Source organism: Delphinus delphis, chromosome 1 (assembly GCF_949987515.2).
Source record: "Delphinus delphis chromosome 1, mDelDel1.2, whole genome shotgun sequence".
NCBI classification, from domain to species: Eukaryota; Metazoa; Chordata; class Mammalia; order Artiodactyla; family Delphinidae; genus Delphinus; species Delphinus delphis.
The window spans coordinates 25,120,769-25,134,315 of NC_082683.1; the positions used below are offsets into that span (position 1 = coordinate 25,120,769).

General features: G+C 43.6%; 1 protein-coding gene across 1 annotated transcript in view; it reads left to right on the forward strand.

Annotated features, from left to right (window-relative positions):
* Positions 1 to 2,789: 2,789 nt before the first annotated feature.
* Positions 2,790 to 13,547, forward strand: part of KPNA6 (karyopherin subunit alpha 6) — a 51,607-nt gene continuing 40,849 nt past the window's right edge. The window contains exon 1 of the mRNA XM_060018168.1: positions 2,790 to 2,869. Coding sequence (XP_059874151.1) covers positions 2,866 to 2,869 — 4 coding nt within the window. The 5' untranslated portion in view covers positions 2,790 to 2,865. The remainder of the gene's footprint in view (positions 2,870 to 13,547) is intronic.

A 13,547-nucleotide genomic window follows, 5' to 3' on the forward strand; every position in this document is an offset into this window, starting at 1 on the left:
ACAGGAGCTCAGGGAGCTATGTATCATGACTTGCCCAAGGTAACACAGCTAGGAAGTGGTAGCGCTGGGTCCCAAAACCCTCTGAAAGATAACACTACTATCCCAGCAGAATGTGATGTACTGATTCCCAGCACGCAGTCACTGAGACCCTGCTCTGTGTCAGATGCCGAGGTAGATGGTGAAGATGCCAAGACACAGAAACAAACAAGTCACTACACTGGGAGGGGTATAACAGTTACAAGGTACAGAATAGCACAGGGGAGAGAACATTTAATGCTCTCTGGACTTCTTGGAGGAGGGGATAGTCTGAGTTGTATCGGCCACTTCCTAGGTGGACAAGAGGGGGTAAAGGCGCTTCAAGCCGAGCAGTAGCATCCTGGGGTATTTGGAGAAGGTAAGCAGAAAGTGGTTCCTAGAGCAAGAAAGATAAGGAAAGTTGCGGGGAGGTGGGCTGGATCTGGAAAGGTCTGCAGGGACTGGATCAGGGAGGACCCATGGCTCTAGGCTAGGGAGGGTGTGTGAGCAAGGCCAAGGGCTTGAATGGAAACAAAGCGGCTTGGAAGGCCACCTGGCTCCTGTGGAGCATAGCATGGAGGGCTCAGGGGCTGGCAGGAGAGGAGACATGGTCATAGCCATTCATCTAGTCTGCCCGTGTCCCCTGAGCCCTTGTTTGGCTACAAGTTATGCAGATGCTCCAATGGTGGTGTACAGGAGGCAGACACTGCAGCAAATGTTTGTGGTACCTCTGCGGAGGCAGGCATTGTGCCAGGCACTGGGACAGAAACAAAGATGAGGAAGATACTGTCCCTTCATAGACAACCAGGAGAGAGAGACACCTTGTGAACAACCTAGATTGCCAATTGCTGAGGAAAATGTGTGTCCAGGGCACCGGGGAGCAGAAAGGACAGATAGTCTGACTCTGTCTGGAAAGACAGGCTTTTTCAAGAAGGTGAAAATTGTATTCGGTCTTGAAAGTGAGTAGTTCACCTCATAGTCAAGGGGGAAGGGAGGGCATTGCGTTCCAAGCAGAGGAAAGAGCATATGCAAAGGCACAAAAGAAGATAGGAGCATATTTGGGGGAATGTGGTTCCCCAAATATGGATGGAGCCTGGGTTGCCTGGCAGGGAGTAGCGCAAGAAGCCAGTAAGGACCAGCCTAACTGTCAGATTGAAATGTTTGGGCATTACCTAAGGCCGTTAGTAGGAAATCACTAAGCAGAGGACATGATAAGATCTCTGCTTTTGGGCTTCCCTGGTGGCGCAGTGGTTGAGAGTCCGCCTGCTGATGCAGGGGACATGGGTTCGTGCCCCGGTCCGGGAAGATCCCACATGCTGCGGAGCGGCTGGGCCCGTGAGCCATGGCCGCTGAGCCTGCACGTCCAGAGCCTGTGCTCCACAACTGGAGAGGCCACAACAGTGAGAGGCCCGCGTACCGCAAAAGAAAAAAAAAAAAAAAAAAAAGGATCTCTGCTTTTAAAGAGATAATGGGTGCAAATGGGAGAACCTGGAGGCACACCAGTGAGGAGGCAGGTAAAATAGACCAACAGAGAATGAAGAGGTCTGACCTTGAGAAGTGGCAGTAGCAAGAGAAAGATAACACTCCCCTTCCTGACCCTGAGTCCTAGAATTGGCTTTTTGAGTTGTTTCCCTAGGTGGGCCAGGTCCACAACTAGAGGTGGCAATTTGTTATGACAGGACCTGGGCTTCCAAAAGATAGCTCCCTCTTGGGACCAGTGACTTGAAGACATAGCCTTCCTCTGTGTGTTGAGGTGGGGGACAGAAGGACCGGAATCCTATTATGCAAAAAGGGAGGTCTAATGTGCACCAGCCATAAGTTCCATGATTCAAAAGACACACGACAACGGGACTTCCTTGGTGGTCCAGTAGTTAAGAATCCGCCTTCCAATGCAGGGGACGTGGGTTCGATCACTGGTCGGGGAACTAGATCTTGCATGCCGCAACTAAGAAGTCCACATGCTGCAGCTAAGAAGCCCACATGCCCCAACTAAAGATCCCGCGTGCCGCAATTAAGGACCTGGCACAGCCAAAATAAATAAATATTAAAAAAAAAAAAAAGATGTATGAACCTCAGAGCCTCAATTTCCTCATGTCTAAAAAGGGAGATCATATCCCTTTTTTTGTGTAACTCACAGATCTATTCATTCGTTTGTTTATTCATTCAACAGTTATTCATGGAGCACATACCACGTGCCAGATGCTGTGCTAGGTGCTGGAGATCAGTGATGAACACTATAGAACTGACTTGTGCCCTCAGAGAGATTGCAGTAAGGCTAAATGAAATAGCTCTGTCAACTATAAAGCACTGCACCGGTCTCATTATTTTTCCACTTTGTATCTCCCAATAAGATTGTAATCGGGTTTACTCTAGACTTCTTCATTTCCTTATCGCTATATCCTTGAGCAAGTCACTTCACCTTTCCAGATGACTCCTTATTCATATATCCGGCTCAGGGTCTATGGGTGGTTTTAACTACAAAAGGAAGGAATACCTTTCTGGAAGAAAAAGTTTCTACGGGAGGAGACCTCACTACAAAAAGGAAATAGCAGAAAAAGCTGAGAAATCCTAAGCACACTTAACTTTCTTTCGTAGGTATCCCTCCCAGTTTTTCTCCACCCACTCCTTTCATATTCCATCCTTATTCCCCGCCTTTAGTAGCTGCGGTCTCTTTAAATGCGGTCGTCGCTGTGAACTAGGCGGTGGGGCCGAAAGCGCGTTTCTTCCCGGGATTGTTAAGTTGTTTGTCCGTTTCGGGCTGCCGTCCTGCAGATCCGCCATATTGTCTGCTGAAGCTGCCGCCGAAGCTGCCGCCGCTGCCGCCGCCAAGTAAGAGCGAGCGGAGCCGCGATGGGTGAGTAAGGAAACCAGGCATTTGGGGACTCGGTCTGAGGCAGTGTCGGGGCTTGGAGTCTGGCGAGAGCCTGTCTGCAGTGTGCAGAGGATGTCTGAGTCTCCTCCAAATAGGGTTGAGGGGAGAAGCCAGGCCGGGAGCGCCGCTCAGGCCAGTTTGGGGCCAGGTTAGGGCCCAAGCGGGGAGCAGTCTTTGGGGGCTGGTTTCGGAAACACCTTGCCACTCCTGGAGCCCCCACGTGGTGGCCCTGGGCCGGACCCCACGCGTTCCCGGAGGTTAGAAAGGAGCTGACCCTCCGGTCTGGGCCGGGCTCCCGGTGGCAGGCCCGGGAGGCGTTTAAGGCAGCCCTCTCCGGCGTGTGTCTGACCGACGCGCCTCTTAACTGGATTCACTGGTTGCCCTGAACTCAGGGAAACCCTCCCTACGTCGCAGAGAGAGTTATTTGGCGAAGGGACGCCAGGCGAGCCAGCTCCAGGCCTGTAACCAGGGGCAGCCATGCCGAAGGCAGCCTGGGCCGCTGAAGGCCGGGAGAACTTACCGAGCCGAGGCGGAAATAGGGTGGTTCGGTTGGGTTCAGAGTGACAGCCTTCGTAGTGGTAGAAAACCAGTGCCAAGATCTCGTAGTCATGTATAGGTCGGGGGCTTTAGGTTTCTGGGCCTGGCCCTGGTTAGGAGAAAAGGAGCGACCTGTTGCTCTTTCTAAAGGGACTCCAGGTAGCAAGGCCTGTGCTCAGAGAGAATACGATGGCGAAGTCTTTGGACTTAGGGACAGAACCATCAGTGGTACTTCTTCTCCAGCAATGAGAACTATTAAATTTGCTAAGCTCTTCCCGTGTGCAGGCATTGCTCTGATTGCTTTACATGTCACGTTTTATTTAATATGCACAACCTATTTATTGAGATAGATACTGCTATTATCCCTATTTTACAGATAAGGAAACTGAGGCTTAGGGAGGTAAAGTAACTTACCCAAGGTCACACAGTCAGTGGCTTAAACCAGGTTGATCGCTCCAGAGCCCTAGTTTATAGCTGTTGTTCTTTATGGCCTGGCCCCCAAGTGATTGGGCTGGAAAAGGGGGAAAGAAAGCTTTTAATCCTAGGCAGAGTTGTAAAGGTGTTTTGTATTTTTGCTAGTGGGCCCACTTTGAAATCTTTAATCTGAAAGAAACTGGAAAACTGCAAAGTGAATTGCTAACCCCAACTATTGTGGGTGTGTTGGGGGTGGGGCTTGAGATTCTGGGATTGAGTTTTGTAAGAAACCTGATCCTGAGGAAACATAAATTACTCCCTTGAGCTGCAGGGCAATGACTTTAGAATCAGATCTGGCATTATAATCCTGCCTGCTACTTCCTAGCTCTCATCCAGAGAAGTCACTTAAATGTCAGATGCAGTGATGCATGTGGAAAACATCCAGTACAGTCCACGATAAATGTTATTTTCTTCCTTTCTGAGCCTTCCTTTCCTCATCTCTAGAAAGAGGGGAGGGGGCAGGGTTATCGAGGTGTTAGAGAATTAAATAAGATACCACAGTGTTTGGAGACTAGTAAGGGCTCTATAAATATCAGAACAGATTCTTTTCCACCTTCAATAATGTTTTCAGTAATGTTTGTTCCTTTCCTTTAAGTACTCTGGTTTCCAGAATCCTCCATTAAGACTGATAGGCCTGTCCTTGTAGCTGCAACTTTATGTGTCAATGAAAAATTTTAGGGGCTTTTATGTTATAGATTTTGTATTGGCCTTCAATTTCAGGAACACTGCTGCCTCAAAGGGAAGGGGCTAATATTTAGTTTATTAAGCCCAGTGAAATAAATCTGACAGTGATTTACTTAGTTTTTATAGATGGGGAAACTACCTCAGAGAACATAACACAGTTAGTTACAGCAAAGCCAGAAGTGAGATTCTTACCCATTTTGCTGCACATAAACCTCTAAGAAGACTTCAGGTGTGATTAAATTTAATCCTTTTCTGGTAAACTTTGAAATGAAAGTTCTTCAATAGAGCAACAGAACCTGACCAGGGTCCTGAAGGGGAGTTTTAGTCTAGAGTCAGGCAGCCTCCTCTCTTCTCTGCAACTCCATTTCAGGTACCTCCCCGCCACCCCCATCCCGCCTTGCACCTTGTCTTTCTGAACACCAGGCCATTGGGGTTTTTGTTTGGTGGGGTTTTTGTGTGTGGGTTGGTTATTTTTGTTTTTTTCTCTGATCCTTATACTACGGGGTGAAATATATCCTTACATTTAATCCTAACATCAAATCCGAGATAATTTGGGTTATCCCCATTTATAAATGAGTAAACAGGCTTTGAGAAGATTAGGTGATTAAGTCCAAGGCTGGTGATCTAGGCCCTAGGGCTGGGAACGCTAACATGGCCTGCGTCACACCTCCATGAATCTAGAACCTGCTGTGTTTCACTGCCTCTCAAGAGTACGCTCCTCGAGCTCTGGCCTATATCCTATACTATTTCTCCTGTGCCAAACTTCACTAGCCTTAACAGACCTTTGCAGTGATTTCATTGCTCTTAGGAACCCTGTGGGGTTGAGGCTTGCAGCTCTGGAAGTTACTTTTTCTAACCCTCCCCAGCAGAGACCGCAGCCTCTCAAGACTAAGTCTTGGCAGACACCGGTCGTTTTTATCGCTGTTCCTGCCATCCTGCTAACCAGGAATCTGGCAGCACCTTCCCAGCCCCAGGGGGTAGGTCTTGATTGATATAAACTAAACCAGTCATTGTAATTCTATCTCCCTAGGCTGTGATTGATTTAAGTATGGGCATGTGATGCAGATTTTGGCTAATGAATGTGAAAGGAAGCCTGGAGGACTTCTGAAAAGAGTTCCTTATTTGCCAAGTTTTATTCTGTTGTTTTTTTGCCACTTTATATTTTAACCCAGGTATCACCAAAGTGTGAGAGCTTCAAAGAGATGGAGAGATAGGAAAGCTATAATAATAGCGAACACTTACATAGAACTTGCTATGTGCTAGGCACTAAGTACTGTAATACTAATTCGTTTATTTCTCAGATTCTCACATTCTAGTTGAGAAAACTGAAGCACAGAGAGGTTCAGTAACTTAAGCAAGGTCACAGCTAGTAAATAGAGGAAATACTCAGGTAGTATGGTTCTAACCAAAATATAGGCTATTAAGGGCTGTGTTCTGCCTCTGGAAAGGAAAGATCCCTTTTCTGACTCTGAAATTGCCATTAGCAACGCTGGAATCATGAGGCAGAATTTAGAAATAAGAGCAGGCAGTTCGAAGGGTGAGGGTCGAGAAGACGGAAAGAATCTCATTTCTTCATGATGTTTTTGGAACTGTCCTGTCACTGGGCTCTAGGATACTAAAAGCTGCTTCTGGTTTGCTGCAAGTAACAAAACCTTTCTGATAATGCCTCCAGGTCAGGAAGTAATTTATCCCATTTCTTAGTTTCCCTCCAGCCTTGCCCACCCACCCCACAGTTCCTAACAGCAACTTAGAGAGCTACTAAACTGTGTCCCACAAGCATCAAACTCACTCCCCCTTCCTGGTGTACCTTTCCTACATTTTTGTTAATGGTGGGACCACTGGCCCAGACACTAGGGCGTAAGATAGAAATCTTACCTATTTTTGGTTCCTTACTCTTTTCTTCCCTTCCTATATTGGCAGTTGTTGGATACTGTGATCCTGTTACTGATGTCTTCCCTAAATTGTTTTGTGTATGTTATTCTCACAGCATAGTCCCACAAAGACTTAATTCTGTGGTCTTTAAAATTGCTAAGTCTCAGGCTCCTTGATGTGAAAATATGATAATACTATTTATTAATGTTGTTAGTGAAGTGTCAGTGAAGTACTAGGTGTCAGAAAATATTGTAAATTGTAAAGGTGTTGTTACTTCAGGAGCCTTCTAAATCTGTTCTATATAGCCTCCGTACCCTGACCAGTTCTGCTGCAGCAACGTTGCTAAAACACCCTTCTGGTCTTGTCACTCTTCTCCTTAGTTTAGGAACCTTCATGGACTTCTTTTTGTCTACAGGATAAAATCATAACCCATAGGGTATGGTATTCAAGGCCTTCCTATTGACTTTACTAGTCTTGTTCGATTTAATATTTATCCACATATCCTACATTCTACTCAGACTACCTCCTTGGTATGTACTTCACCTTTCCTGGTAGAGAAAGTGACAAAAGCAATCCCTTCCCCACCCATCTTTTCCTATGAAAATCTTGGCCCTTTTACAAGATTTAGTTTAAATGCTACCTCCCTCAGGGACCTTTCCCAAATATGTGTGTTATGCCTTCCAAACTGGAAGTGAACTGTCCTTCTGAATTCTGTAGCACTTTGTTCTTGCCTTTCCTATAGCTCTTTTCATATTTTATCTTGTGTTACAGTTATTTCATTCTGTAATACAGTTAGAGCTTTGACCAATTGCTTAATCTCCAGAGATTGATTTTCCTCATCTCTTAAAACAGGGGTGATAGCATCTGCCTCATAGGAGTGTTAGGGTGATTAAATGAGCTAATGCTTGTAAAGTGTTTTAAGGTGGTGTTTAGCACACAGTGAGTACTCAGTAAGTGATAACTAATTGCTATTAGTCATACAGTGAGCAAATAAAGTACTTAGTATGTGTCAGGCCCTGTGCTAAATATAAAAGATAAACAATTTGTCTTTTAGGGGAAGGCAGAAACATATTATGAATACTTGTCAGAAACATTTTTAGGGATTAGGCAGGCAGGCACCTGTTACTTGTTAATTTCAGCAAATGTTTACTGAATGCCTACTGTGTGCCAGCTACTGTTCTAGGCCCTGGAAATACAGCAGTGAACAAAACAGACAAAAATATATATATATTTTTAGTGAAATCCTAGAGCTTAAATTCTAATGGGTAATCGAGTAAAATCAACCAAATGTAGACTGGCGGGCCAACTAGAGTCCCATGCAATCTGATGAGGTCCAGCCAGTTGTTGCCATGACAGAATGTAGGTCTAGTGTTGCCTTACTGCATAATTTCGCATCCCTTTCCACAATCCCTCTCCCCCTTGAGGTTGGAAATCTGAATTTTCATATGATTTCATAACAGATTAAAAATTTTTAGATGTTACAAGTTAACTTTTAAAATCTAAACACATTTTGGGAATTCCTTGGCAGTCCAGTGGTTAGGACTCTGCTTCCATTGCAGGGTGCCCGGGTTCGATCCCTGGTCGGGGAACTAAGATCCCGCAAGCCGTGAGGCAAGGCCAAAAAATATATACACCGTATTTATTATAAAAGGATGAAGACAAGTGTTTTTAAATTTATTTATTTTATTTATTTATTTTTGGCTGTGTTGGGTCCTCGTTGCTGTTTGCGGGCTTTCTCTAGTTGCGGCGAGCAGGGGCCACTCTTCATTGAGGTGCACAGGCTTCTCATTGTGGTGGCCTCTCTTGTTGCAGAGCACGGGCTCTAGGCACGCAGGCTTCAGTAGTTGTGACACGTGGGCTTAGTATTTGTGGCTCGCGAGCTCTAAGAGTACAGGCTCAGTAGTTGTGGTGCACGGGCTCAATTGCTCTGCGGCATGTGGGATCCTCCTGGACCAGGGCTCGAACCCGTGTCCCTTGCATTGGCAGATGGACTCTTAACCACTGCGCCACCAGGGAAGCCCAAGACAAGTGTTTTTAAATGTCTTGCTGATCATGATACCATTGTGTATTCAGTAAGTATTATTTTTAAGCATATTATACATTCAGAGTAAGGTGCATGAGAGAGTGTAAGTCCATATTTTAAATAATCTTCTAGATAATTTTAAATCTTTGGCTGACTTAGATCTGATTAGCTGGTCATTATGTTATTTTGTTTTGTTTTATTGTGATGTGGCAGGTGAAATTCTGGTACTTAGGAGCTTTTACTTCCAGAGACATCAGCTCTGCTGTTTCTTTGTTCCTCTTCCTGCATTATTAACATTATCTTCCATTCATTTTCTTTTTTTTTTTTTTTTTGCGGTACGCGGGCCTCTCACTGTTGTGGCCTCTCCCGTTGCAGAGCACAGGCTCCGGACACGCAGGCTCAGCGGCCGTGTCTCACGGGCCTAGCCGCTCCGCGACATGTGGGATTTTCCCGGACCCAGGCACGAACCCGTGTCCCCTGCACTGGCAGCGGACTCCCAACCACTGCGCCACCAGGGAAGCCCCATTTTCTTTTTTTAAATTTATTTATTTATTTTTGGTTGCGTTGGGTCTTCGTGGCTGTGTGCGGGCTTTCTCTAGTTGCAGTGAGTGGGGGCTACTACTTGTTGCAGTGCGCGGGCTTCTCATTGCAGTGGTTTCTCTTGTTGTGGAGCACGGGCTCTAGGCGCGCAGGCTTCAGTAGTTACAGCATGTGGGCTCAGTAATTGTGGCTCGCAGGCTCTAGAGCACAGGCTCAGTATTTGTGGCGCACAGGCTTAGTTGCTCCACGGCATGTGGAATCTTCCTGGACCAGGGCTCGAACCCATGTCCCTGCATTGGCAGGCGGATTCTTAACCACTGCACCACCAGGGAAGCCCCGATACAGTTTCTTGGTAGGACTCTAAGCTGTTTATTTATTTTGTGAATGTTAATTTAGTTAAAAGTAGCTATCTTGTAAATCCACTTAACTAGGCACACAAACTACAGTGTCATGCAGTATGATAAATGTGAATGAACTAGTGTCTTCACCTGATTGGTATAACTCCCAGTCTTCCTTCAGGAAAACTTGGCCACCTGACCAACAGATAAAAGTTGCCAGTATTAATAGGCTAATGCATAATAAAGGTAAGCCTTACTTATATATATGTAACATTCGTATATATTATTTTTATATATATGTAACATTTGTATATGTTATTTATATACATATATATGTGTGTTAGTTACAACATATGTGTATGTTTTTCTTCCTATGTCCCAGTTGATTTTGTATCGCATACCATTATAAAATGATAAATATTTTGAGTGGAGCAGTCCGCATTACTATGGATTTATATAATAAGGGGGTCCACCCCGCCATAGGGGGATCAGGGAAGGCCTTTAAGCTAATGAGAGCTGATCTATGGATAGTTGTCAGTGGCAGGGTGAAATGATTATTTCACAAGCAAAAGATTGGTAGGCTAGGTGGGTTGGTAGCATAGGGGGAATGATATTTGGACCTTATCCTGATAACAGTGAAATGCCATTGAAAGGTTTTAATCTCAGAAGTGACGTGATCAAATTAATTTATTTATATTGCTTGACTGCTCTGGGGAGAATGAATTAGACTGCGATAACATTCCAACCAGGAGGTTCTTGAAGTAGTTGGTTCTTAAGTAGTGTGGTAGTCCTAGCAAGAGATGTTGATGGAGATTGAGGTAGTAACAGTGGAGAATAAGATTTAGGAATTTGAATTAGCAGGGCTTGGTTATTGGTTTCATCTGGAGGCTGAAAGTGGTTGGGGCAGGGTGGAATTAAGCATGACTCCTAGGCCTCTTGCCTTGAGCAGCGGAGTGGATAGTGATGCTTTTAACTGAGTTGAGTTTAAATTTGGACATTTTTGAGGTATCTCTGTGACCTCCAAGGGAAGCTGTCCAAAAAACAACTGGATAGAGAAGTCTGGGGCTCAAGCGTGGGGTCTGGGGATGGAGATAGAGGATTCATCATCTGTTTATATATGGTAACTAAGACCATGGGAATCACTGATAGTGCCTATGAAAAATGTATAGCATGGGAGATGGGCTGAAAAGAGAACCTCAAGTTTCATTAGCTTTAATGTGCAGGAAGAAGGGGATCAGCAGCCACAATTTGAAGAAAACAAGTAGTGATTGATGTCTCATAAACCAACGGAAAAGAGTATTTCAGGAAGGATATGGCTATCAAGATTGAGTGCTGCCAAGAGGACGAGAAAAATGACTGAAAAGGTCTATTGAATTTAGCATTTTGCACTTGATCAGTGTCTTTTACGAAAACAGTTTTGATAGCATGGAAGCAGATTGGAGTGGGCTAAGAAATAAGAGAGGAGGGACAAACTGTTTCAAGAAGTTTGGAATAAAGAGAAAAGGAACAGGTTAATGAGGCTCTTATAAAGTCTAGGCAAGAGATCATGAAGATCTGAGTTAGGGTAATGGCAGTAGGAATGGAGAAGAAGAGACAGAGACAGTCCAGAAATAGGAAATAAAGCTGACCATTACTAGTGATTGGATATGGGGATAAGGGGAAAAGAGTTGTCAAGGGTGACTCCCAAGTTTCTGACTTGAAAAGCTGAGAAGATACTGGTACAGTTCCCTAATCCCTTATATCATTGTTTCCTCAACCTTTCCATTCATTATCACCTTCCTAAGAAGCCTTTTTAGACATCTTTTTTCCCTAATGCATCCCTCCCATGAAATTTTAACATGCAGATATACTCTATATCTTTTTACGTACAGTAAGTATGTCTGTGCTTTATACATTAAATGAGTAAGCATAAAGCTTGCTTTTTATTCAGTGCAAGGTTAAGAGTGACTAAACAAGATTTTTAGGTTAAAAGTTAAAAAGCTATTTACATTTAACTAAGTTTTATAGCTGTATTTGCTGAGTAACTTTTATTTACTTATATAAGTTGTAATGTAGCAAATTGCATATGCAAATTAGTATTTATAAATACAGAAACAGTGTAATCAGATTTTTAAAAATCATTTAAAGTTGTTCATTTTCCAGCAAAAACAAAACAATAGAGAAAAATCAGTTTCTTAACATTATTTTTAGTAAACTTTTTAACTTTTGCTGATATGAGAAAATAACTTTTAACTAGCTGCTAGATAGTCGTTCAGATATTGTTAACATTTTTCTTTTTAGCACTTGGCATAATTAATTGGGACACATTTTAATTTGTAGAATTAAATAATAAAATGTAAATTTTTAATTTAATTATCAAAACCCATGTCACACACAGAAGCACTGAGGATCAAACATAAATAACATCCACAGGGCAAAACAGGCATGCTCAGGCCACCTCTTGTCATATGACTTCAAGATTCAGCCATCAGTCAAGAGAAAGTCCCCCAGTCATAGCTGTCTGTTTGCCATAGCTTTGTAGTATAGTTCTTGCATACTTTTTGTCTGCCTTTTATGAAGTGAGTGTCAATGCTGCTTATGTAATACTCAAGAAAATCCAGCAAGAAAAATTAGATACTAGGGAATAAGTCTTTATTTGTAAGGTTGAGCTTTGGAGGGCCACATACCATTGTAATATCTAAGTTCTCCCCCTCCCCCATGAACCAGTTTCACCCTTTTGAGTGCATAACACCTCCAGCAGGGTCTGGGATAGAGCCCTGTATAGTCAAATAATATTAATATTTTCAGGCAAATCATTTGAATATTAATTGAGTGGGATTAATAAGGGCTATAAATAGTCTCATGTTAATTTTGTTCAGGTTTTGTTGCTAAATGTATTTTGTGTTATATATACTAAAAACCTTCTTATTTTCAGAGCTCTTTTGATTTCAGAATTCCAGATATGGGATTGTGGATAATGAAATGTATAAGGAATGTATGAGGAGCAGGTTTATGGAGATGATGACTTAAAAAGAAATTTTTTTTAAGCATTTGAGATGCTTATGGAACATGGATAGAAGGAACCCCTTGAGTATTAGATATGCACTGCAGATGTAGATTTGAAAGTCATCAGCTTTTAAATCTTCCAAAGAAGCAATAATTGTAATGAGACGTGGTTAGAATTGCTTATCTTGGGGTGAGGTAAATGGTAGAGAACAGGCCCTTTCTGAAAACTCTGGCTTGGGACTTCCCTGGCGGTCCAGTGATTAAGACTCCATGTTTCCACTGCAGGGGGCACAGGTTTGATCCCTGTTTGGGGAACTAAGATCCTGCATGCCACACGGCGTGGCCTAAAAAAACAAAACAAAACAAAAAACTCTGGCTTATTGGTTCTTACAGCCTAGCTTTGGAGGGAATGAAGATGGAATAGAAGGATAAAGGTTAAGAGAAGGGAGCTACAGTGTTAGGAGAAAGGAAGAGGAAAAACCACCTGCTAATGGAGAGCACGAAAATATAGTCGTCCTCTTTGACTCTGACTTCTGGGAAATTGCCCTCATGGGGAATTGAAGCCTTTCAAAGTAGGGCTGAGAAGAAAAAGGAAATACCATTGATTCAGCATTTAGACCCTAGACACTTTCACGTTACCTCATCAATCATACTGGGCTATAAAGTTTATTATTCTCATTTTATAGGTAATGGAAGCAGAGACTCAAAATAGTGGGTAATTTGCCCATGGTTATTCAGTTGGGATTGGAACCAGCTCACCTGACTCTCAAATCAGTGCTCTTTCTCACTACATCATATTGGAAGGAGCTGACAAGGTTTGAGGGGCAGCACTGAGTGTCTGTCCATAGCATGTCTAATAAGGACAGAGAGGGTTCCCTTTGTGTGGCCTCTCAGTCTAGCTCTTCTTCCCCATATTGTCCTGGGCTCCTCAGAAGATTGCATCCCAAATCTAGCTCCTCCTTTTTGAATTAATATGTACAGGTTAGAGAAATCCTGCTTTTATTTTGTTACAAGGGCTGTTAGAAAAACCCTTTCTCCTATTACCAAAGGTTGAAATGAAGAGCCAGTCAGAGAGATTTGTGTAATGCACCTACAGGCCATGCAGAACCCTCCTTGTCTGAAGACTGGGGATGGAGGGGCGGAGTGCTGCAGAATAGGGGCCAGCAGTTCACTGTTACATCCCAAAGACATTTTGCTTGTGGGCCTT